This window comes from Sorex araneus, chromosome 1 (assembly GCF_027595985.1).
Source record: "Sorex araneus isolate mSorAra2 chromosome 1, mSorAra2.pri, whole genome shotgun sequence".
Taxonomy (NCBI): Eukaryota; Metazoa; Chordata; class Mammalia; order Eulipotyphla; family Soricidae; genus Sorex; species Sorex araneus.
In genome coordinates, this window is record NC_073302.1 from 445,714,110 (window position 1) to 445,739,054 (window position 24,945).

General features: G+C 63.3%; 1 protein-coding gene across 1 annotated transcript in view; it reads left to right on the plus strand.

Moving 5' to 3' along the window:
- Nucleotides 1–5,762: 5,762 nt before the first annotated feature.
- Nucleotides 5,763–24,945, plus strand: part of CUL1 (cullin 1) — a 40,210-nt gene continuing 21,027 nt past the window's right edge. Inside the window, exons 1-2 of the mRNA XM_055137291.1 lie at nucleotides 5,763–5,858; nucleotides 18,734–19,028. Of these exons, the coding sequence (XP_054993266.1) occupies nucleotides 18,889–19,028 (140 nt within the window). The 5' untranslated portion in view covers nucleotides 5,763–5,858; nucleotides 18,734–18,888. The remainder of the gene's footprint in view (nucleotides 5,859–18,733; nucleotides 19,029–24,945) is intronic.

Consider the following 24,945-nt stretch of genomic DNA (forward strand, 5'->3'; position numbering starts at 1 on the left):
GCACTGCCAGGAGCAACTATGGGGCACAGAGCCCAAAGCAGCCCCTGAGCCCCGAGAGGGACGGCCCCAAACAAAACCAGCTCTTCCTGGAGACGGCTGAGGAGGCAGAGGGCGGGCCGGGGGACGAGCACGTGCCTGTGGCCCCCTGGACTCAATCCCCAGCACCGCCCAAAGAGGCGGGGGAGGGTTTGAGGACAGTTCCCTGCAACCCCGAATACTGTTTCATGGGTGTTTTTAGGTGAGCCCAAGCAGTTTCTCGAGCATTAGTGCTCAGGGATCTCTCCCGACACGGCTCTGAGGACCATATGCGGTACTGGGGATTGCAAGACAAGCGCCCTACCCACTGTACTATCTCTCCGGCCCCCCTGAACGCTTTTCTGATAGGAGAAAGCTGAAGCCTCTGAAAATGAATTGAAATTTCATAGAACCCAATCCAAGATGATGTCCAGGTGCCCCGGGTAAGACCTCAAAATCCTATTTCAGGGGCTGGAGTGATAGCACAACAGGTGGGGCGTTTGCCTTGCACGCGGCCGACCCGGGTTCGATTCCCAGCATCCCATATGGTCCCCTGAGCACCGCCAGGAGTGATTCCTGAGTGCAGAGCCAGGAGTAAACCCTGTGCATCGCCAGGTGTGACCCAAAAAGCAAAAAAAAAAAAAAAAAAAAAAATCCTATTTCATTCACAATTGTGGCAACAATATTTTCTGACTTTTGGGTCCCAGGACATTTGGTGTAGGATTTTTAATTAGGCGCCTCTTCCTTCAAACACACGATTTCAAAATCAAGTAAGGCTTGTAGACTTCCGACGTCGCAGACTCCTAAGACTGGAAACTTGAACTGAGAAAGGAATGGTTCATTCCCTTGGAGGTTTCCAAAGTCACGTCACGAGAGCGACGTGGAACCCGGGTCGGCCGCGTGCCCAGCAAACGCCCTCCCTGCTGTGCCACTGCTCCAGCCCCTTGCAGTCGTCTCTTCGGAAATGCTTTCATCACCCCCATCCCCAAGAAATGTGACGGACCCTCCCACCAAGTATGGCCCAGCTTCAGGACTAATCCCGGAAGAGGGGCCGAGCCAATGCAGTTCACGGCCCGGCCCGTGTCTTTGGGCTTCAGACTCAGGGGCCCCCAGGCGGGGTGCGGGCTGAGAAACATCCTATTGCACAGATCCAGGAGGCCCGGAGCATAAGGCCACGTGTGCGGCTGCGACTCCTCCACATTCCACACTACTGACAGCCCAATAGGAGCACAGCAAATTTTTTTTTGGGGGGGTCATATGGGATGCTGGGATTCGAACCCAGGTCGGGCTCGTGCAAGGCAAACGCCCTACCCGCTGTGCTATTGCCACAGGCCCCAGGAGCACAGCAAATTAGATGGGAAAGCCAACTGACGCCAGATGAGATGGATAAACAAAACGAAAGAAAACAACACAGAAGGGCCAGAGCTACAGCACAGCGGGGAGGGCATTCGGGGAGGGCGTTTGCCCTGCACGCAGCAGACCCGGGTTCCATCCCCGGCATCCCTATATAGGGTCGTCCGAGCACCGCCTAGGCGTAATTCCTGAGCGTAGAGCCAAGAGTAACTCCTGAGCATCGCCGGGTGTGACCTAAAAAAAAAATGAAATAAAATAAAATTTAAATTAATAAAAGAAACGCAGAAGGCTCACCACACAGCAAACAGCTCAGTCAACACTCACTTTAATAACCCCCATTGTGAGATACAGTTTTCACAAATTTCCTTTTTACGGAACTACTTTTCAAGAATTCCATTTGCCCTTGTATTGTAATTAAATATGTTGTGCCTGCCCATGGGGTAGGCTTTGGGGGGGAGGGAAACTGGGGGCAATGAGAGAGGGGAGGTCACACCGGCAGTAGGATGGGTGCGGGAACGCTGACTGCCTGAAATAACTGTATTATGAACAACTTTGTAGACCGCAGCAGTGGTAAGGTTTAAAAATAAATATAAAAAAATTAAACATGAAGATGCGGTTGAAAGCTGCCCAAGTAATAAGTAGGGCCACCAGAATATAAACTCCAGCGACGTTCAAATTCCCTTCCCGCCCAGTTTCGCCCCCGGGATGTGGAAATGGGCCCCGGTGCTAGGACTTAATCTCCCTGGTAATCCTGAAGCAGATTCAGGTGGGGATTTTGTTGTTGCTTTTGTCTCCTAATGGAGGAGCTCTGCTACTTATTCAGCCATTGATTAAGCCGACTGAACCGGGCAGGACTGCACCAGACTCGGGGGTGGGGCGTCACCCCATCAGGGAACCGGCTTCGTCCAGGGTGAGCTCTTTTACTCAGCCTCACCAACTAGGGCTCACTCCTCCCCTCGAGTTTGTTTAGGGAGCAAACGTATTTGAACCCTTCCCCGCGGTCTCCAGGCCCAACTGAGGGGTTTCCTGATTCGGGGAGCAGCCTCGAACCCCAAGGCACAGCCCAGGTGGAGTAACATGTTGACGTACCACTGGCATTCGCTACATGGTGGTTTGTTTTGTTTTGTTTTTTGCTTTTTGGGTCACACCCGGTGATGTTCAGGGGTTACTCCTGGCGGTGCGCAGGGGACCCTATGGGATGCTGGGAATCGAACCCGGGTCGGCTGCGTGCAAGGCAAACGCCCTCCCCAATGTGCTATCACTCCAGCCCCCAACTAGATGGGGGCTTAACCAACACTGATCATGTTAAGTTCCACGGGAGAAGCCGCCATCTGGGAGTGGGCCCGACAGCCTGGGCACACGTTGCACCCTAGCTTCCCGGAGGGCACGTGAGAAGGATCTTCGGGGTCCCGGGAGGGAGGAAAAGCTCCAGCTGCAGAAACAAGCGGGAGTAGGGTTCACAAATGGGGGTTCCACGCGGGGGTCGGTGGGGCGGCGAGGAGGCCCAGCAGGCCTAGGCGGAATCTTTGGGGCTGGAAAATGGGACGCAGACGGGGCGAGGGTGCAGTCAGAGTGAGGGGGTCTCGGCGGAGCCTGAGAGCACAGCACCGGGCGGGGAAGGGGACTTGGCTCGGAATCACCTGCAGCCGCTGGAACACAGTTGAGGCTCAAGGCCGGACACCTGTGTGGGAAGGGGCGGGGGAGGCAGGACGCAGGCCCAGGGGAGTGACCGAGGGGACAACGGGCTTGGAAACGTCCCCAGCTCCTCCCGTGGCAAGTCAGCGCTGGGCTGCCACGAACAGGAGTCAGTGCTCAGAGACTTCTCGGCCCCTCCAGAGCAATCAAAGGGAACGAGGGGGGCCGTGGACCCCCCCAGCCCTCCCACACACACACACACACATGCAGAAGAGGTGTAGGAGGGGCTGGAGCAATAGCACAGCGGGGAGGGCGTTTGCCGTGCACGAGGCCGTGCCGGGTTCGAGTCCCAGCATCCCATGTGGTCCCCCCGAGCACTGCCAGGAGTAATTCCTGAGTGCATGAGCCGGGTGTAACCCCTGAGCATCGTCGGGTGTGACCCAAAAAGCAAAAAAAAAAAAGAAGAAGAAGAAGAAGAGGAGGAGGAGGAGGAGGAGGAAGAGGAGGAGGAAGAGGAGGAAGAAGAGGAGGAGGAAGAAGAGGGAGAAGAGGAAGAAGAAGAGGAAGAAGAGGAAGAGGAAGAGGAGAAGAGGAGGAGGAGGAAGAGGAAGAGGAAGAAGAAGAAGGAGGAGGAGGAGGAGGAAGAGGAAAAGGAAGAGGAAGAGGAAGAGGAGGAGGAGGAGGAGGAGGAAGAGGGGCAGGAGGGAATGGACGGTGTTTCCAGACCCCTTCAAGCCTCGTGTCACCGCGACGCCCACGTGGCAGTGAAGGCGGGCCGAGGGTGGCTCGGGGTGCGGACCCAGGCCGAGGGCCCTTCCTTGCAGAACCTGAGCCTGTTTTGAACTTCACCCTGTCTCAGGCTGGTAGATTCACACTTTTATTTTATTGCTTTTGCACAAAAAAATGAATAAAATTTATTTCAGGTCATACCTGGCGATGCTCGGGGGTTACACCCGGCTCTGCGCTCGGGAATCACTCCTGGTGGTGCTCGGGGGACCCTATGGGGTGCCGGGGATCGAACCCCAGCAGGCGCGTTTCAGGCAAACAGCCTACCCGCTGTCCTTTCGCTCCGGCCTCGATTACTCCTTGTTATTTATCCTTGTTTCCGGTCAGGACTGAGCCCGGGCCCACACGTGCCGAGAACACGCCACGGCCCCTTGGCGGCTCGGCTGGGCTGGGCCTCGGGCTCCCAGAGGGAGGCCACGGGGCCTGTGCTGACCCCCAGCAAGTGTGACTGTCCTGGGATCCCCTCGGGGCCTGGCCAGGCCTCCCGCTGCCCCGGCCCCAGGGCCGGCTCCCTGCTCTGATGGGGGGGCGGCGCCTGGAAGGCTCCTCTGAGCCCTCGCCGGGCTGGGGGGTCCCTGCGAGCTGCGGGGAAGCCGGGACCCCCAGCAGCGGGGCAGTGGCGCAGGCAGTGGGGCCGTGGGTGGGGGCGCCACTTATGTTGGGGTGTCTCCCCCTCCAGGGTGGGTCTCGGTCAAACCCCGACTAGGGGCCAAACTGTCCTTATTTTGGGGCCCCAGCCATCCCCACCAGGGAGACCCTGGCTCTGTCCCCGGCTGGGCCAAGGGCTTTGTTCCTCAACATCTGCCCCGCCCCCACCCCCACCAGGTCGGTTAATGGTTTAGACAGGGAAATCCCACCCGGGACTGGACTTGGGCTGTGAATCCGGAGGGATGGGGCCACACAGCAGGGGGGGGAGTCTGCGAGCCTGGTCGGGGGAGGGGCGCCCTGGTGGGTGGGTGCATGGGGGACAGCCCCGCAACCCCTTCTCTGTCCCCGTGTGGGTGTGTCTGTGTGTGCTGTGTGTCTATGTCTGTGTGTATGTGTGGTGTGTGTCTGTGTGTGCGCACATGTGGTGTGTGTATGTGGTGTGTGTATAGTGTGTATGTGGTATTTGTGTGGTGTATCTGTGTGTGTCTGTATCTGTAATGTGTGTGGTGTATCTGTGTGTGTGTGTGTGCTATGTGGGGGGTGTGTGCACTGTGTGTGCTGTGTCTGTGGTATGTGGTGAGTGTGTGCGATATGTGTATGTGGTGTGTGTGTGGTGTTTGTATGGTGTGTGTCTGTGTGCCTCTGTGTGTGGTGTATGTATTTTGGGGGGGTGGCGTGTGTGTCCGTGTGCCTGTGTGTCTGTGTGGTGTGTGTCTATGTATATGTCTCTGTGTGTGTATCTGTGTGTAGCGTGTGGTGTGTATGTGTCTGTGTGTCTGTGTGACCGTGTGTGTGTCCCTGTGTGTAGTGTGTGTTGTGTGTGTCCGTGTGTGTCCGTGTATGTGTGTCCGTGTGTGTCTGTGTCCGTGTGTGTGGTGTGTCATGTATGTGTGTCCGTGTGTGTCTGTGTATGTGTGTCCGTGCGTGTGTCCGTGTGTGTGGTGTGTCCGTGTGTATGTGTCCGTGTGTGTGTGTCCGTGTGTGTCTGTATCTGTGTCCGTGTGTGTGGTGTGTCCGTGTGTGTGTCCGTGTGTGTGGTGTGTATCCGTGTGTGTGTCCGTGTGTGTGGTGTGTCCGTGTGTGTGTCTGTATGTGTGTCCGTGTGTATGTGTGTCCGTGTGTGTGGTGTGTGTCCGTGTGTGTGGTGTGTCCGAGTGTGTGTCCGTGTGTGTGGTGTGTGTCCGTGTGCGTGTGCGCGTGCGTCCGTGCGCGCGTGCGCCCGCGTGTGTCCGTGCGCGCGCGCGCGAGCGGCTTCCGGGGGCGCGCGCGCTGGCCCTGCCCCCCGCGGCCGGCGGGTGAGGCGGGGGCGGGGCGGGCGCGGGCGGCGCACGCAGCTGCGGGCGGGGCGGCCCCGGCGCAGGACGCGGCCAGGGCGGCGGGACGGGCGCGGGCCGGGCGCGGCGGCGGCGGCGGCGGCGGCGGTGAGCGGGCCGGGCCGGGCCGGGCCGGGCGGGCCGGGGCCGGGGCCTGAGTCACGGCGCGCCGGGCCGGGCCTTCCGGGCCGCATTGTCCGGCGGCGGCGGCGGCGGCGGGGGGCGCGGGCGAGGCCTGGGCCGGGGCCCGGCGGCCGCGTGCTGGCGGCGGGCGGGGCGGGGGGCGCGGGCCGGGCCGGGGGCGCCTGCGTGACCGGCCCCGCCTCCCCCCGCGCCGGGACGCGGCGATGGGCCGAGGCCGCGTCTCCCGCACGGCGGACCCGGCCCCGCGGGCGGCGGCGGGGCGGGCGGGGGCGGGGGCGGCGGGGCCGGGCCGGGCCGGGACTGGGCCGGGTCGCGCCGGGTTGGGCCGGGCCGGGCCGGGCCGCGCCGCCGGTTCGGCGCGCGCCGCCGCCGGGCCTGCCGTCCGCGCGGGCTCGGGGGACCCGGCCAGGCCCGAGCGCGGCCGCGCCGCCGGAGCAGCCCGAAACTTTGTGCCGGTTTCTTTTTTTTTTCTTTGGTTGCGGGGGTCGCACTCGGTGTGTTCGGGGGAAACCGTCAGCCGCGGTGCCGGGGGTCGAACCCTCGCGCCCAGCGCTCCAACCCCCCCCCCCCCGCCCGTGCTTAATGATCTCGCCCACCCTCGCGCCGGCAGCGCTCCCCCTCCCCCTCCCCCCCCCCTCTCTCTCTCTCTCTCTCTATATATATATATACATATATATTTCCAGCCCCCCCGAGGCTGCCCTGAACAGGCCGTGCAGACACTGGGGTGATTACCCTTGTGCAGAGAAAAAAGAAAAAAAAAAGAAAAAGAAATGTGTTAACCTGCTCTTTTGGTTCTTGCAGGACTGTGTCCCCCGCCCCCACTGCACCCCCGTTCCTCGAGTCCGGGCACTGTCACCCGGGCCACCCAGAGCCGTTTCCGCGGGCCGGGACACCCCCTCCCGCCCCCCACCCCCTCCCCCACACACACTCTCTCCAGCCTCTTGCTAAAGACTTGGCGTCTGGGAGTAGGAGTTGGGGTCTCTGGGGCCAGGGGCGCGGGTCGGGTCCAGGCGTGGTTGTGCGCGGGGTGGACAGCGTGCGGGGCCAGGCCCGCCTGCCCGCCTCTGCGGCCGCATCAAGGACGGGGCCTCCCGGGAAGGCCGGGGGCCGGCAGAGGGGCCAGCAGAGGGGCCGGCATCCGAGCCCCGGCCCTGCTCCCTCGGAGTTCTAAGGAGCAGGAGCAGCCCGGCGGGGGACAGAGGGGGTCCCGGGGCCCCCCACCCCCGGCTGAACGTTGGGGCCCTGAAAAGGGCTGGTTGTGGCTGGGTGCTAGGGGGCGGGGGTGGGGGAGAGCTGGCCTGCCCCGGGGCCCTTCCCCCAGGTGGGCCAGGGGGCGCGGGGGCTGTGCGGGAGCCTCTGGCCCAGGCTGGGGTGTGTGTCTGTGTGTCTGTCCCTCTGGCTCCTGTACTCGGTGGGTGTGTGTGGCCGGTTGCTGTGCGCTCTCTTGGCTACTTTTCGGGCCCCATCTCGGCGGAAGTGTGCGCAGGCTTGTGTGTGCGAGAGGGAGAGACGGGGGACTCAGGACCGCGCGCTCGCGCGTGTGTGTGTGTGGCCCAAGGTCATGCTCCCAGGCCTGGCTGGTGGCGTCTGCTCTGGGCAGCCCCCTGGCTTGGCCGTGGGTCGCCGGGTGGGAGGACGGGGTTCCCTCCCCCCGGCCCCCGTGTCGGGCCTCGTGTTTGGTTTGCAAACTGGGAAGCCCAGCCCTGGAGTTGGTTCCCGCCCCGTCGAGGGTCACAGTCCCCCGTGGGCAGGCGTCTGTTCGCGGGGAGAGACTCGCGGGCTCCGAGACACGGAGTGTGGCCTTTGCTTTCTGCCTGGACTGTGGGTGGTCGGGTGGCCCCGGGGAAGGGGCTCTTGGCAGGCGCCGTGCCAGCCTGCCCGCCCTCGGACCCTGGCTGCCTTGGGGGCACCTCGCCCCTCTCCTAGCAGGCTGGGGGCGTCCCTCCTCTTGGTTGGGGCAGAGGGAGCAGGCCCGCACCTGGCTGAGGACCCCCAGGCTCCTGCACTTGGAAGGGCCTGGGGGGGGGGCCCCCTGTGCCTGGCACCTGGCTGAACCCCCACTTGCTTCCTGAGCCGCCCCCTGCTCCCCCGAGCCCCGAGGAGAAGAGAGGGGCTGGCCCCGTGCAGGAGCCCCTCGCCCCAGGTACTCTGTGACTCTTGAGCATCCAGAAGCATCTGCAGACTTCAGGGTCAGATGGGCTGGCGTGTTTCCTGTTTGCGGTTGGGGCCTCGCCGGGCAGTGCTCAGGGCTCGCTCCCAGCTTCCCTCCTGGCAGGGGATTGAGCCTGGGCCGGCCGCGCGCACGGTCGGTGCCTCCCCACTGTAGTATCCCCCGGCCCCCGGCTCCGCAGTTTGCTGTTCGGTTTGGTTTTTTTAAAGGCCTTTGTGAGAAACTCCTTGGGGGAGTTCCTGGCAGGGGCTGTGTGAGCGTTGCGAGTGGGCGCTGAGTGGGTCTGTGCGGGTGGGACGCCGGCGGATGAGGAAAAGGGATTTCTTAGGGTGCTGAAGTGACTTGCTAGTAAAATGCATTTGTTTATGTGTGTGTGTTGAACGTAGAATTTAACGTAGAATCAAACGTAAGAACCACAAGGTGGTGCGCCTTCACGCTAGGGCAAAGGGCCTTTCGGAGTGAGGTGCTGGCTTGCCTCGAACTAGGCGTTGAGGCACGTAGATTTGGGTATGACCTGAAAGAGGGTAAAGCGAGTCTCAGAGCGGAGCCCGCCCCCAAGCTGAAGACCTCGAGTAGGAATCGTAGAGGGAAGAAAGTTGTTTGACTACTGGAGGGTAATAATTCCGTTTGTGCATAAGGAGAATTAAAAAGGTGAGTGAGAACTGGAGAACAATAATTGTGACTTGCAGGCACATTGGCCTTCCTGAACAGTAAAAGGCGGCCTCCTTCCTCCTCGCGGGGAAACGGGTGGGCAAGCTGGTCATCTGCCCCCCGGGGCCGGCCGGAGAGCAAGCTCCGCTCCCCTCGCGTCACTCCGAGCAGTGGCGTCTCCACGCGGGCCTGGATCCGAAAGCAAACCCCTTGCAGTCAGAGTGTGGAGAAGTGAGCCCACTGATGCATTGGCCAGAAAGAGGGTGATTTCGTAGTGATTTTTTTGAGGGGAGTCTGCAACAAAAGCTTGGCAAGCACGTGTGCGCTTTGAAGTAGCTAATCCACGTGTGGGGATTTAGCCGAAGGAAATGCAGACATTGATGAACGGATTAATATGGTGTCCTGAGTGCACTGTTTAGCCAATACCCTCTTAGTTGAGCGTTTGTTGCAGTTCTTTGCTATTAAGGATGCGTATTTCTGTTTGTGGTTTGGGGGCCCATATGGGGGGCCCGGGATCCTGGGCTGGTCGTGTGCAAGGCAGGGGCCTTAACCACTGCACTCTCTCTCTGGCCCTTAAGCATTTCACCTTTTTAGGAAGTTACTGCACTCCTGTAATTCTGTATCTAATGGTCACCCAGTGGATATTAAATGATGAAAAAAGGGGGAGGGAGGCTGTAAAATGCATAGGAACGTCTGAAATCTTCAAGTTTGGTGTGGGTATACCTCTGAGAAAAGGAACTGACGCGCTAACAGCACATGCGCGCGGGTTGGGGAGGGTAGGGTGCTCCTCCTGGGTCCTCGGTTTCCCTTTGATTTGCTCCAGTCCGGCGCCTCCGTTCAGAAAAGCCCTAGAGGGCCGCCAAGGGCTTGGGGCCCTGGGCCTTGCTTCGTGGGGTCCCCCGGTGTGTACTCTGCTGGCTGTGGGTCTGGGGTCTCCGCCCCCCAGACACCTCCAGGCCTCCCCAAGCCCCTTGTGAGAGGCTGTGAGATCTCGGGAAGCTCGGCGGGGTCCAGACGGCGTGTCTGGGGGGCGGGCGGGGACTGTTCTCAGGCGCACGGTGGCCTGGTCGTCCTTCGTGCGCTTAGTGCTAAAGATTAAGGCGCGGCGATGAGCCGAGTCTCTCCTGTTGGGGGCGGGGAGCATACCTCTGGCCCGCCCGCAGCCCGCACTCCTGCGCCCGGGGGTCGTGGGGCGCACTGTCCGGCCCCGAGTCGCCCGTAGTAGGCTCCCGCGGGGAGGGTCGGCCCAGGGGGGTCGCCGGCACTGCCCAGGTGACTGCTGGCGCGCCTGGCCTTGATCTGGTCCGGCTGGTGGGTCGGACCGGAACGGCGCAGGAACGGCGCAGGTAGACTTGCCTGTTCGTGCTGGGCTGGGACGTCGGAAGGGTGGGCTTCGGGGGTGGGCTCCAGAGCGGCAGAAGCTGCGAAGCCTCGAAATGAGGAAACAGACGCAGACGGGGGCACGAGCGCCAGGGGATGTGTAACTCCCCCGGCCCCCGGCGTCCAGTACTGAGCGACTCGGGCCAGTGTGTGTGGTGGGGCTCTCCGCACCTGCCGCCCTCCTCCCGTCCCCCAGCTGGGCCTCGGGGTGCGGACGTGTTCGGTGTGGGGAAGGGGCCAAGGGGAGAAGCCCCTCGGAGGTTCCTGCCCCCGCCCCTCCCACCCCTAACGCTTTTGGACGCTCCTTGATTCTGTGAGCCCCGGTGTGGGCAGAGCTGGGGCCCCCGGGGAGTGGGGAGGCCTCAGCACTGCTGTGGCCCTCTCACGTGCGAGAGAACGGCCCTGGGGGGTGGGCGGCGGCTGGGCAGTGGCAGTGTCCTGGGCACCTTTGCTGTACAGGGTGGGCCCTCACCCCGCGGGCACACGCACGCTTTGGAATCGCAGGAAGGCAGGCAGGCAAGGGCGCCTGACCAAGGGGCCTCCGGGCCCGTCTTTGGTGGGGCCCTGGGGAGCTTGTCCCGAGCACTGTCAGGATAAGTAAGGACCCGTGAGCACAGAGCTGCCCGTGCTGCTGCGGAACCTGGGCGCCTCGGGACTTGCAGCCCACGAAGATACTGATTTCCAGCACAGCCTGCGGGGAGGTTTCAGATTCTTCCTCTTAGAATTTAGTTGGGAGGGGGGTTGCCAATCTTTTTCTTAGTTTTAGTTTCTCACAGCCGCGTTGCTGTCTGCCCCTCCCCGTGACCCCGGCTCTCCTGCCAGAGCCCAAGGGTTTTCTCCCCCGCGCCTGCCGTGCACTTGAGTCCCTCGGGGGCTGAGGTGGGTGTCGGCGGCCAGCCTCTGTCCCCAGTGCTGGGAGATGTGTCTGCGTTGTCGTTCCGCCAGTGTGGAAAGCGTTCCCGTGAGCACCGGTGTGCATTTCCCTTTGCCGGTTACTTACCTGCGTGGGCTCCATGCCAGGGAGTGGAGTCTCGGGACTCTGGTGCTCCCATTTGGGGTGGGCTGTTTGGGGCCACGTGTGGCAGTGCCCGCGGGTCACTCCTGGTTGGGCTTGGGGGACCATGTGCAAGGCCAGCGCCCTGCATACACAGCGGCTGCCCCAGTGTCACCGGCTGGCCCCGGCTGCGAGGTGACGCCTCACTGGTGCTCTGCTCTGCTCTCCCTGACCCCTGGGTCTCTGGCCACTTTGTGTCCAGCTGCGCCCAGTGTCCTGCTGGGCGTCGTGTTCTTTGTCACACTCTTGCGGGTTCTCTGGGGCCCTCGAGTGTGGCTCCGAGCGGGCTGGGGGTGTCAGCCGGGCGTCTTCCTTCTGCCCAGACCCTGGCGGGTTTCCGTCCAGGCGTCCACTGGGACCCCCTTTAAGCGTGGCCCCGAATGCGCCGGTTCTGGGTCCAGGCGTCCCGCCCTCCCAGCCCCGAGGTCCAGAGTGTGGCCGGGTGAGGGTGGGAGATGCTGTCCAGTCCATCGCTGCTGGACGGCCGAGGGAGGCGGGCGCTCCTGCCCGGGTGCCCGTGGCCCCCGCTTGGCCCCCGCTTCCGTCCTCCTGCCTCCTGACGTGCATCCCTGGGCGGCTTCTCGGCCATTGGTTCTGCCCCACGCACAGCTCTGGCCGCTCGCTCTGTCTCCCCTCCAGCTCCCCTGGAGCCTCCCCCCGTGTCTGGCCTTGGCTCACTTTCCGGGGGTGACACTGGGCAGGAGCCCAGCCCTGTGCACTTGGAGCTGCCTGCCACGGGCAGGTGCCCCAGCTGGCACCTGTTAAACGTTGAGGGATTCGCCAGCAGCAAGGTTTGGTTTGAGGGGCTTTTTTTCGGGGGGGTCATTTCTGGTGGGGGGCGTAGGGGGTGCCGGGCTGGACCTGCTCGGCTGTGTGCCAGGCCAAGTGCCAGACCACTGCGCGGGCTCCCTGGCCAGCGTCTGAGATTCTTACAGCAGTCTCTACGGGAGTGTTGATTCACCAGCTTTGTAAGTCACGTGGTCTCTGCATGGGAAGAACTGTACAGTGAATTAAAACTCAGGTGATGAATTTAACGGCATTTGGGACTCGAAGTGCTGGTGCATGGATCTTCAGGATTTAAACGGACCCTCCTAATTGACAAGTACCGAGTCCAAGAGGACAGATTGTTTCCTAGTTCTTAAGATGCTCACGGCAGAAAATTGCGAATTTTCACTTAATGCCAACTGCAGTTTCCCATAACTACGAAATGCCCGTGTGTGTGTGTTTTTGGGAGAGCGAGTGCGGGCAGCGGCCGCCCCGTTGGAAGGTCCATGTGGTGGGTAGGTGGGTGGGTGCTTTCCTGTTTTCTGTGTCGCAGCTCTCGGTAACTGCAGCTCGCGGGGCTTTGCTGGTGAGGTCCAGGTGAGAGGCCCGGGGCGTGCCGGGCTCCCCGCCTGCTCTCCACGCCCCTGTGTTCGGGCGAGTGTTGTCGGTCTGATGGGGCAGGTTATTTTTGGCTCTGGGAAGGCCCGGCTCTTCCCTGGGTGAGCTGGTGGTAATTGCCGCCTCTCCGTGCCACTGGCGCAGGGAAGCTTCCCGGGAATGCTCTTGACAGAGGGCAGGGAGGGATCAGTTGATGGATTGATTTCAGACCCTGTGGGTGGGGGGAGATGGTGAGAGGCATTAGCTCCGCCCAGCCCCACACTGCTGGGTCCTGTCTCCATCACTTCCTTACTGTAGTTTTGTTTTTTGTTGCTTTTTCGGTCACACCCGGCGATGCTCAGGGGTTACTCCTGGCTCTGCACTCAGGAATTACTCCTGGCGGTGCTCAGGGGGCCATATGGGATGCTGGGAATCGAACCCAGGTCAGCCACGTGCAAGGCCACGCCCTACGGGCTGTGCTATGGCCCCAGCCCCCTTACTGTAGTTTTTTGTGGGGGGCTACATGTGGTGCCAGGGATCAAACCCCGCCAGGACGCTGGCGAGACAGGTGCCCAAACCACTGGGCTACTCGGCCCCAAATGCCTAACCAAGGAACCCAAGGGAAGTCGCTCGTTGACTCACCTGGGTTTCTGGATTATAAATTGCAGCTCGACTTTGTGAGTGATTCTAAAAATCAGAAGTGAGGCTGGAGAGACGTGTGCGCAGCAGCCAGGCGTGTGCCGCCGTGTTGACATGGCGTCCCCTGTGCTCCCCCAGTGCCACCAGGAGTTGCCCCGGGCGTGCGACCCAAGCAAACATCCTTTCCTGTTGTTTGGGAATGGCGGGGGGGGGGGTGCCCCCAGCAGCGCGCTGGTGGGCTCGGAGGACCCTGTGGAGTGCGGGGCCGGGACCCGGGCTGGCCCCGCGGGAGGCGAGCACCGTCCTCTGTGCTGTCGCCCGGGCCTGTAGCCTAGACAAACTCGGGGGCGGCCAGCGGCTGGGGCCCGGGACCCGGTGCCGTCCTGCCCCTCCGCTACGGCCTCCCTGCAGCCAGCGTGACCCGCAGTGACATGTCGTAACTGCCCGAGTCCCAGCTCACTTCCGAAGTGGCGGCCGGGGGCGGGGTCCGTCCTGTGGGTGCGGGCGGGTGTGGAGTGACGCCAGCTGCCCGTGCTGTGCACACAGGGAGGTGCCCGCTCGGCCGCCCTCTGTCCCCGCCGCGCCGCTCCGGGCTGGGCGCCGAACCCCACACGCGCCCCGCTGTCGGCGCCCGGCTGCTTCCCGGCGGGGCCGTGGGGAACACGCTGGCCAGCTGCGCCTGCCTGAGTGGACAGGCCTGCTGTCTGCCCGGCGTGGGGCGGCCCTCTCCCTCCCCTGTGACCCCGGGCAGGGCTTTGCCCTCGGAGTTCGCTCGCCCGGGCGACACTTGCCCAGGTGGGGCCTTGGTGTGCGTTTCCCTGTGGCCTCCCCGTCGGTGGCGCTGGTTCCCGAGGCCCCTCCCCGCCCCCCCCCCCCCCCCGCCAGCACTGCCTGCCCAGCGCCCGCGTGGGTGCCCATGGGCGTCTGAGCCTGAGCATCGCCGTCCCTGTCACAGCTTCCCTGCCCGTTGGCGTCTGCCCGAGGGTCCGGGCGGCTCGGGACGATGCCCTTGGCACCTGAGGGGTCCTGGTCGCTCCGCCCAGGGGGAGCACGAGAGCCCCTTCCCCCCCCCCCCCCCGCTTGCAGGAGGTTTCCGGAAGGGGCCCAGGTCCCTGCCCCGGCCAAGGGTCCACCCTGCGGCAACACGGCGACTCTGCTCCCGCTGTGCCCCGCACTGCTGCCGGCCTGCCCCCGGGCTGAGTCGGGGTTAGTCTGCTCGCCCCCCGGGGTCAGCTCGAGGCCAGGTGTGGTTCTGTCTTCCTGTGCGTCCCTTGGGGGCTGCCCTGCGGCCTAGAGGTGGACGCAGACGCGCAGGATTGTGCTTGTCTGTGGCATTGGGGTTGTCCCGGCTCCCCGGACCCACAGCGGAGTCCCCGGGACGGGAAGGCAGCAGGGGCCACTTCCGTGTTCCTGGGAGCCCGGCGTCACCCACTGTCCCCGGGGGCTGGACCCCCCCGGCCGCCTTCTGCAAGGTCGAGACTCGTTTCCTTTGCCTCTGGCCGGGAGGGGCGGCCGCCGTCACCACCCTCGCCAACACCTTCTGCCAGGCCAACGTTGAGCCCTTCCAGGACGACCCCTGACCTTCGGGGAAGGGCGTGCATCCTACTGGGCTTTGGGGGTGACCTTTGTTTGTTTGGGGGCCACGGGGGTCATTCCTGGCTCTGCACTCAGGAATCACTCTTGCTGGTGCTCGGGGGACCCTGTGGGATGCCAGGGATCGAACCCGGGTCGGCCTCATGCAGGGCAGACACCCTCCCCGCTGTGCCGTCCCCAGCCTTGAGGTGTTTGTGACTCTCTCCCCTCCCTGCTCGTTCTCCTCGTGGCTGGGACTGTGACAGGCGCTAACATGCGGGGCCGTGGTGCTCAGGAGCCTGTGCTCTTTGAGCTGGGACTGGACCCACGCCACGCTGCTTATCTTCCTCACGGCCGGGTGCAGCCGAGACCCCCCCAGGGGCAGAGCTGCTGGGATCGCACCCGGCACGTGTGGGCCCCGGAACGTAAACTAGCCAAGGCGCTTGCAAGGCCGTGGCCCCCGCGACCCTGGGCCTCGTGCGCCCCACACCTTCTCGGAGTCCTGGGCCGTACCTGGCGGTGCCCGGGGGTCTCTCGCCCGCCGCTGCATTGAGACTGTCCGCTGTGCGGTGCTCCTGCTTCGGTGGGGGAGAGGGGCGCTGCCTCGGGGCCATCGCCTCCCCTCCCCCTGGGGACGGGCACTGAGGGTCTCCGAGCCCCGCGTCTCTCAGCTGCACCCACGTCCCGCCAGACCTGCCCGGAGGGGCTGGAGCCGAGGGTTCGCGCAGACGAGGACACACGGTGCGTCCAGCTGCGCCCAGCAGGGGCGAGTCCACGGCCCGGGCCTGAGCCCAGAGGGGACAGCGCCCGCCTCCGGGAAACACGGCAGCAGCGCCCGAGCGTGAAAAACATCAGTGTAGTAACACGCGTCTCGCGCGGGGGCGTGGGAGCAGCCGCACCTCTGCTCTGCCTCAGTCTGGACCCATAGTTGCCCCAACCCCCCCAGTCCATGGCTGAGTCCTCTGTCCCGGGGGTCAGCCTCCCCCGGCTCCAGCCTTCCCGCCCGTGTGTGGTCCGCCCACCCCCCCCATTGCCCATGACCCTGCCCCCCTCACACTCACTCCCTCCCTGGGCCCCTCCCTCTGCGCTGGCCGGGCCCCTCGTGTCTCTGGTGCGAAACCCTTCACGTAACAGATGTGCGGCTGTCTCGGTGATCGCCGTGGGCCGAGGCTGCCCTGGCATTTGTGCTGGAGGGGTGGGTCGTTGAGGGTAGATTCGCCCGGTGACCCCCTGGCTTCAGCCCCTGCCGTCTGCCCAGAGCCAGCGGAGGCTCACAGAGGTCGGCAGCGTCGCCCAATGTCGGGGGGGGGGGGGCGGTCTCGGGTGTGTCCCTTTGGTTTGGGGCCCGAGTCGTGCTGGCCAGGCTCCCATCCCCCCGCAGACCTACCCGGCAGCCGCCCGGCCTTCGGTCACCCACGCGGTGGCATCGCTCCTAGAATCCCCAGCATCAGTGAGCGGGAATGACCCTGCCCTGGGGGTCGGGGAGTCGGGAGAGGGTCTGCCGGAAGCCCCCTGGGGCTGCAGTGACAGCACCCGAGTGCCAGAGTCGGACCCTCCTCCCCCACCGGCCGTTCCCTCCCCGGGCTGATGGCGGGCGGGGGTGCGGCCGGTCTGGGGTCCCCCCTGCCCCCGAGGGCCTGAGACACAGCCTGTCGGGTGGCTGGCGCGTGCAGCCCTGCCCTCTCGCCCTGCCCGTCTCGGGGACAGGGGCGGCTCTGGCCCGCGAGTGGACTGGGTCGGACCCTCTGGCACCGCAGCCACCACGCTGGAAAAGACCCGCCATCTCCCCTCGTCCGGCCCTCCCGCCCTCCGCACTGAGGTCTGGGTCCGTGCCGGACTGTGCCCCTCCGGGCTGTGGTCACGCAGTGCCTGCTACTGGCACGTGCCCGTCCCCCCGGCCGGCACTGGCCCTCCGCGGGGTCTCGACCCCGTGGGGCGTCAGGAAACGTCTCCACGGCGTCACTGCAGCCAGCGCCGGGTGGCACAGACTCTGCCGGCCGGCCAGTGGGCTCCTGTGTGTTCCCGGACGGCTCCGGGAGCCACTGGTCGCGGGGACGTGCAGCACTCACGGCGGGGCCTGCGCCCGGTCAGCTGTGCCCGCAGGGAAGGGTCAGGGGGTCGCCGTCCTGCGCCTCCTGGACTCTGCCCTCAGCGAGAGGCAGTGGGGAGGCGGGAGGCGCTGCCTCGGCTGCTCGGGGACCAGCAAGGTTTGCCTTGGCTGGAAAATGGCTCCGAGCATTTCCGCTCTCGTAAATCTCAAATTCTTTGAGAGATGGGCAGGGGGCAGTTGAGTCACACCTGCAGTGCCCAGGGCTGACTCCTGGCTCAGTGCTCGGGAGCCGCTGCTCATGGTGCTCAGGGACCCCCTGGTGGGTACTGTCTCCGGCCCTGTTGGGATGGGTCGGCCTGGAGGACCGTTGACTCCTCCTGACGCCCAGCTGCCGTGTCTCTATGCCGGGACGCTGGTCGTGGGGCTGGTTGGCGGCACCTGGGCACCTCCTGGTTTTCTGCAAGTGTCAGACCGCACAGACTGTAGTATTAGGGGTGCTTCCGGGGCGCGCGCGCGCGCGCACGTGTGTGTGTGTGTGTGTGTGTGTTCCCTGTAGGGTTCAGACACCAGTGTTGGGGTACTGGCAGGAGAACCCAGCTCTCGGGAAGGTCGGGAGCCCTGCGGTCAGCCTCAGGTCCTGTGGGGCCGTTCCCAGTCTGCAGGTCGCTCCAGGCCCTCGGTGGGTGTCTCCCGGCTCTGCTGTCTGCCTTGTGCCGGGGGGGGGGGGGGGGGTGTGTGTTCCTGGGCCCAGGAGCGAGCCCGCAGGTGGGAGTTTCGGTGGCTGCATTTCCCACCCTGGGTCTGTGTCCGCTGCTGGGCCAGGCTGGTTCTCGAGTGAGGCTCCGGGCGCCAGTGCTGGGGGCTGGGGCCGAAGGGCCCAGTAGGGTCCGAGTAGGGTCCGAGCAGGGCCCTCGCCATCTCCCGGGCGGGGGGGGGGGGGACAGGCAGCGCAGGAGGAGGGAGTGGAGTGAGCATGTGGGTCGGGAATCACCTGGCTGTGGAGGGCCCACCTGCAGCGGGGGAGGGATCGGCCTTGACCCTGCCCCCCCCCTGGCCGGCCCGTCTCGCCACTCAGGGACAGCTCTCCCGAGACTCCTGACTTCACTCGGAGGGGGGGACATTTGGGGACCCGGTGGGAGCACAGCGGGGAGGGCGTCTGCCTCTCGCACGGCCGACCAGCGTCGAGCCCCGCATCCCTCGGGTCCCCGAGCACCAGGAGTGGCTCCTGAGTGCAGAGCCAGGAGTCAGCCCCGAGCACCAGGAGTGTGACCCCAAAGCCAGAAAAGTGACCTCCCTCGGGGCTGCTTCATTTCTCACGAGGGTTACCGAGGAGACCCGCGTTTGGCGTGACCCAGGCGTGTGCGTGGCTTGGGGACGTGACAGCCGCCGCAGGCCTCATGCTGCAGCGACATCCCACACAGTGCTCCGGTCCCGCCTGCCCGCTGAGCTTGGAGCACTGTCACTGCCCCCACTTTGCAGACTAGAAAGTCGGGGCTTATCCCAGTGGGGTGTCAGCCCAGCCCGTCTGCATTCAGGGCGCCCCTGGGTTGCTCTGGGCTTGGGGGCCGCAGCCCTCCGTGCCCGTCCTCCCCGGCCCCTGCCAGCCGGCCGTGCTCTCACGCGTTGGTGTGTTCACCCGGTGCTAATAGGAGTTCTTTGTGGTGGGGCGGGCGGGTGGGTGCTGGCATGGTGCTTGATGGGGTGGGGGGGTCTCACCGCCTGGGCGCCCCCCGGGCAGCTGCTTTCGGCCCCTGACTGGCCCCCGGGCTGTTCCTTGGGTCTCAGACTCCGCGAGCACCTCGCTCCTTTGTTCCGTGGGTCAGACCCCGAGGTGACCCTGGACACTGCCGGGCTCTCTGCCTGCCGCCCTCCCGGGTCTCCCCCTCCTGCTCGTGCCACGGCTGGCTGTCCCGCCCGCCGGGAGCTGACCGGCGCTCTCTCTCTCTCTCTCTCTCGCCCAGGTGCCTGCGATGCGATTTCCCTCTCCCCGCCTGGAGGCCACCGTCGCGGAGCTCCTGGGGAGGGGCCTGGCATGAGCCTGCGCCTGCCCGCCGCGCGGAGAAGTAGCTGACCTTCCTCGGGGCTGGGGGCCGGGCGACCGCGGGACTGCCTCACCATGTCCTCGAGCAGGGGTCAGAACCCGCACGGACTGAAGCAGATCGGCCTGGACCAGATCTGGGATGACCTCCGCGCCGGCATCCAGCAGGTGTACACCCGGCAGAGCATGGCCAAGTCCAGATACATGGAGCTCTACACGTATCTTTGCCGCGCGCGGGGCTGCGGCGGGCGCTCGCTCGGGCCGGGCTGGGGGGCCCCGTGCCGTGGGCCTGAGCCGCGAGGCCGCTTTCCTCTGCGGTGGCGGGAAGATCACTGGGACTCCCCCTCCCCGTGACCGGAGCGCCCCTCCGGGAGGCCGGGCCACACGGGCCGTGTCCGGGAGCGTTGGGAGAGCTGGGGCTGGGCCCTGGGGCAGCAGGTCACTCGCGTCCGTCTGCGGTGCGTGGCAGGGCCTGGCCAGGGCCGAGGGCCCGGGGTGCGGGGGGCGAGGAGGCTCCCGTTTGCGTTCTCGGTCACCCAGACTGTCGGGTCCCACTGAGGCGGAAGAGCCCAGCGTCAGGACCGTGGCCTTGGTACTTCCTGTGAGTGAAGCGGGTTCGTGCACCGCGGTCGTGAGCTGACGCGCCACGGCAGCCGGTGAAGGCGAGGCTGGTTCTGCGGGCACCGGCCGCGGGCTGGCTCGAGGCGTGTGATGCCGATCAGGCCTTGAGATCGCGTGATGGTCTGCTTTGTCGTGTGTGTGTGTGTCCGTGCTGTTTCTTCTCTCTGCGCCCCCACCCCGTGCTGGTGTTTTAGACCCTTAAATCGAATCCAGATGCGAAACTTGGTCTCCAGCGTCCAGGCAGGGGTGTGGGACACGCTGCACTGGCCGCCCTCGCCGCCTCGGCCACCACGGCGGGGCAGTATTCGGTCACGCCTTCTGCGCCAGGGAGACCGTCCCCTGGGCAGCCCCCTCCTGGCTTTCCCGTGGCAGGGGCAGCTGCTGGGGCCGTGGCTGGCGGGGGCGGGGCCGGCTGCAGGCCTTCGTTTCCGATTCTCCGGAGCCTGTGAAAGCCGAGGCGAGTTTCCCGGCCTTGGTTTGGACGGCGCCATCAGGAGCTTCGTTGGGTTCATGTGTGTCGTGCTGCGTCTCGAGTTAGTTTTCTGCTTTAGTGGGCCATGTCCCAAGTTCTCCGGGGGCTCCTCGGCACAGTGCTCACGAGCCAGGCCAGGCAGCACCGCTGCTTGGGAGGCACCCTCGCCTTAGTAGGCAGTCTAAGCATTGACAGCGCAGACGTTGCTTTTGCGTGGGCCCCTCCTGGAGACCCCGGGCCGTCTACACTGGCCACTCGGGCCCACCCGGCCCCTGTACCCTCCCCCCAGCCCGGAAGGCTTGTTCCCGACGGCGCTGTGTGTGGTGACCCGCGGTGAGGCGGGAGGCCAGGTGAAGACTGGGAACAGGCCAGGAAACTTCCTCACGTGTCGTTTTTGACCAGAGGCTCGTTTGCTCCTAGAAACTCGGGAAAGGAGCCAGAGGTCGTCCGTGGGTGAGGCGTTCGCTTGGCATGTGGCCAGCCCGGGCCCATTCCCCAGCACCCGTCTGGGCCCCAGGCATCGGCAGGAGAGACCCCCGAGTGCAGAGCCGGGAGTCGCCCCTGAGCACTGCCACGCGGGGCCCAAGCAGACGAGATTCCCGAAGGGCAGAGCCCTGCCTGCTCGCAGCGGTTACTGGATTCTTGGATTTGCCTGCGATGTGCAGCGGAAAACCTCGGGTCCCTGGGAAGCTCAGAGCTCCCGTGGGAGTTCTGGGCATCGGGTTCCGTGCTGGGAACCGTCCCCTCCTCACTCGGGGTCACGGCCCTTCTAGGTTGGTTTCCAGGCGCCCCGCCAAGTGGCTGGGTGGTGAGCGTGCCCACCCTTCCGTGAGCCCACCGCCAGAATGCTTTCCGCTGGGGCTGAGGGTGGGGGACACGGGCCGTGCTGGGGGCTTCCCCTGGACTCTGCGCCCCGGGGACTCGGTTACCCGGTTTTTTGTTCAGCTTTTCACCGTGCTAAGGAAGTAGTTGCCCACAAGTTGTGTGTGTGAGGCTGTTCTCCGTAACCTAAGGGTAGGAAGCCCTAGTTGGAACGCAGGCCTCGGTCTCGCACACGAGGATTTGCGATCAGATGGCCATAAACGGCCATCAGCACCTTGAAGATTACCCTGAAGACTGCCCCAAAACTCCTCGAGACAGCAAACTTGCCCTGTAATGTGGCCGGCTACCAAATCAACAGGCGGAAGCCCTTGGCTTCCCTGTATGCGCGCAGTGAAATACGAGAGAGAAAAAGTGTTTTAATCCCATTCTCAGTTGCACCTTAAAAAAATCAAGTTGCCCTGAGGCAGGGACCACCCTGGGAATCACTTGGATCACTTGTCATCCCGCTGATCTTCGATTTGCTCGGGTGGGTGCCAGTAACATCTCCATTCGTCCTTGTCACATGCTAGTGTAGCCCAATGGCATCTGCTCGCTCCAGGAACACGAAGAGCCTCAAACCATTTGTTTAGGATTTTGATGAAGAAGTCTGACCATCTCGTAGGTGGGCAGCCACGTGGTCTTTTGACGTCCCGTGGAATCCAGTCGGTAACAGCTCTGGTCCAGCGGTCATCTCCAAGTCAAATTACGTGTCCGACCCATCTGATTTTCAACACCTTGGCAAACAAGACAGCATCCCTGATTCTTGACCGTCGATGGAGGTTGGAATTCCGGATTCTTTCTCTCACTTGTGAGACGTGATATTCCTAGCATAGCTCTTTTGATTCCTCTTTGGGATACCTGAACAGCGTTCTCATCCTATTTGCGTAGGGCACAGGTCTCTGAGGCGTATGTTAGTGCAGGAAGAAAGGTGGAGTCAAAAAGATGTGCCTGGAGCCGGAGGTTCTTCATCATCTTGGCCACTTCTTCCTCCTGCACAATTCAGGTGCCAGGCCATTTGTCATGTTGAGTTCTCAACCTAGGTACACAGAACTGCTGCATTCAGAGATGTTCATTCCGTTGAGAGCAAATGGAACATCAGGAACTAGTCCGTTTCTCATGAACATTGTCTTGGTGAGATTCAGCTGCAGTCTGACCTTTCCACACTCACAGTCGAAGTCAGCCAGCGTTCGTGCCACTGGGCTAATGTTTGGTGTTATGAGAACGATGTCATCAGTGAAGGGAGGTGGTGTAGTTGCCGACTGTCTATCTTCACTCCCATTCCTTCCCATTCCAGTTGTCGCTTGATGTTCTCGAGGGTGGCACTGAAGAGTTTCGATGAAATGGTATCACCCTGCCGAACCCCTCTCTTTTCGTCAATGATCACTTCCTTGTAGAATGGTGAGATCCTGGTGGTGAATCCACAATACAGCTCTCAGAAGATCTTGAGTTTGAAGGCCCTGTTTGGCCAGGGCTTCGATGACTGCTTCAGTCTCAACAGAATCGAAGGCCTTCTTTAAATCGATGAACGTTAGACAGAGCAGCATCTTGAACTCTCGTGAAACCTCAGTGAGCTTGGTCACCATGTGAATATGGTCGATTGTGCTGAATCCTTTTCGGGACCCAGCTTGCTCGTATGGTTGTCCTTCATCTAGTGTTCTGCCAATCCTATTCAGGATGACTTGAGTGAATAACTTGTAGACGACGGACAACAGGCAGATTGGGCGACCATGCTGGGAATCAGTTTAAAACAAAAAGAAGTGCAAGACTTACACAAAGAAAACTTTCACTGGAAAAAAAGTATAAGACCCAAGGAAACAGAAGGACATCCCCATCCATGGATTTGAAGAATTAATATTGTCAAAATGACACTGTACCCAAAGCACACTATAAATTGAGTACAGTTCCTATAAAAGTACCTGTGACATTTATTTAAAGGCGTGGATCAAAATGCTGCTGAAATAGAGTAAATAAAACCCCTTAAATAGCCTGGTTAGGCTATTCCTAAACAGAAATCAGAATTCCATCCTCGGAATCAAAGAAGATGGAGGCTTCTCCTTCCTCGCGTTCAGCTACGCCACAAAGCCATAGTCATCAGAACAGCATGTCCTGGGAGCGGGCAGGCTCTCAGCCCAGAGACGGACCCTCAGCTGATCTCTGCCAGAGAAGCCGGGAGCAGAGTGGAACAAGAAAGGTTCTGGGCAAGTGGCCACCACCTGCGAAGAAATGGACTCAGCCTCCTCTCTCCCCCGTACACAGACGTCCATTCGAAGTGGATTAAGAACCTCTTATCAGACCCAGAGACATCAGATACATCGAGGACAGCGTGGAGCCCTTCCTGACAGTCTCAGGGAAGCGCCATCAGTGACTCATCGTCAGCAACAACCCGGCATATGGGAACAAAGATCAGCGACTGGGACCACAGCAAACAAAGACTTTGCTTCCACGCTGCAAAGCAAACGACGGCCAGAGTGAAACGCCACACAGACCCGGAGAGAGTATTTGCTCACCACCCGCCTGGCACTGGGTCAATATCCAGGAGACAGAGGGAACCTGGAGAACAGCAATGAAAACAGCCCCGTCGGAACGCAGGGAGGGGAGCCGAACAGACGCTTCCTCCAAGGAAACATGCAAAGGGTCAAGGGTGCGGGAGCGGGTGTGGGCGACCCTGACCCGGGAAACGCAGACCCGGGCGTCAGTGGGCAGGAGGGGCCGTGAACCTCTCAGACACGCGGATGGTACTGGCGTGTGTCCGGCCCCGGAGGGGTCCCTGCCACCACGAGCCTCCTCGACCTGCGTCCGTGATGCACAGACACGCGTCTCGGGGTCAGCGGGGCTGCCTCTAGAGTCAGTCGGGAAAGGGCCTGGTAGATGCTGTTCACTGCCGTCCTCAGTCCAGGATTAGTCTCGCGTCCACTGCAGAGTCCTTCCCCGTCACTGCCCAGCTGGCGCTATGGAAATGGGTTTTTACCTCACTTTCAGATCAGGAAAACGTACACGACTTGGGCAGGAAACCCAGACGTCACGATGCTGCAGGAGAGCGGGAGGCGCTCTCGTTGCACGATCCGCAGCGCCCGTGTGGACCCCCGAGCGCACCGGGAGCGATCTCTGTGCACGAGGGGTGTGGCCCAGCATAGACAGATGGTGGCACTTGGCGGTTGCCTCTGAAGTGATCTTGGTAGCAGTGCAGACACGGTGTACTCCGGTCATTGCAAGTTGGTCCTCGGCGTATCATGGTCCTCCGCAGTCGGCGGGGCCTGCAGCCGCTCGGACGGTGGTTGGCGCTGCCAGTTCATGCACCGCTTTGCTTCCGAGAGAGACAGCGGTCGCTTCGCCGTGTGCGTCTGTTCTTCCCCGCCACACCCAGGGCCCGGAGCACCAGAGGCCCGTGGACGAGCAGTGGACGGAGCACACCTGGGGGGGGGGGGGTCCGGATCAGAGCTGGTGCCGGCACATCCCCCACGCCCAGCGCCCCCAGTGGGCCGGCCCTGGCCCTCCCCGGGCTCCCACTTTCCCAGCCGCCCTCGGCACGCACAGAGTAATTTATTTTCTGTGGCTTGTTAGGGCCCCGTGGCCAGAGGGGTTATCAGAAACCCCTTCAGGAAAAGCAGGTTGTTGGCGCCCACCGTGGGGCCGTCGGTCCTGCCGCCCTGTCTCACCGGCCGATCTCCGACCGGGTGGCAGCGTGGTGGGATTCACACTCCAGAGACCTCGGGACATGTGAGTGGGCCTTGAGCTTGGGGGCGCGGCTGCAGGGCTTCCCGGAGCGGGGAGAGGGGAAGCCCCCGAGTTCTCAGCCTGCAGTGCCCGGGCCTCTGCTGAGCTCAGGGAGGCGGCCTGGGGGCGGCCATGGGGCGGGCGAGTGCGGGCTCCTGGTTCCTTGGGTGCAGACAGCCCGTGTGCAGGAGCCTCCCACGCCCCGGGCGTGACAGCTCCGGGGGCGCTGGGGGCGCCAGAGTGGCCCTCGGCAGCACCGGGCGTGGGGCGGGAGCCTTGGCATGGGGCCCGCGGGTGATGGGCTCTGAGAAGCCGCTGGGGCTCGTGAGCAGGGCGAGCTGCTGCCTGAACTTGGGGGGCTGGGGGGGCTTCACTGCATGAGAAACTGGCAGCTCTGTTCTCACCTGACCGCACCGCTCAGTATGTCTGGGTTTAAACGCAGCCATTGCGTTTGCAGGGGTGGGGAG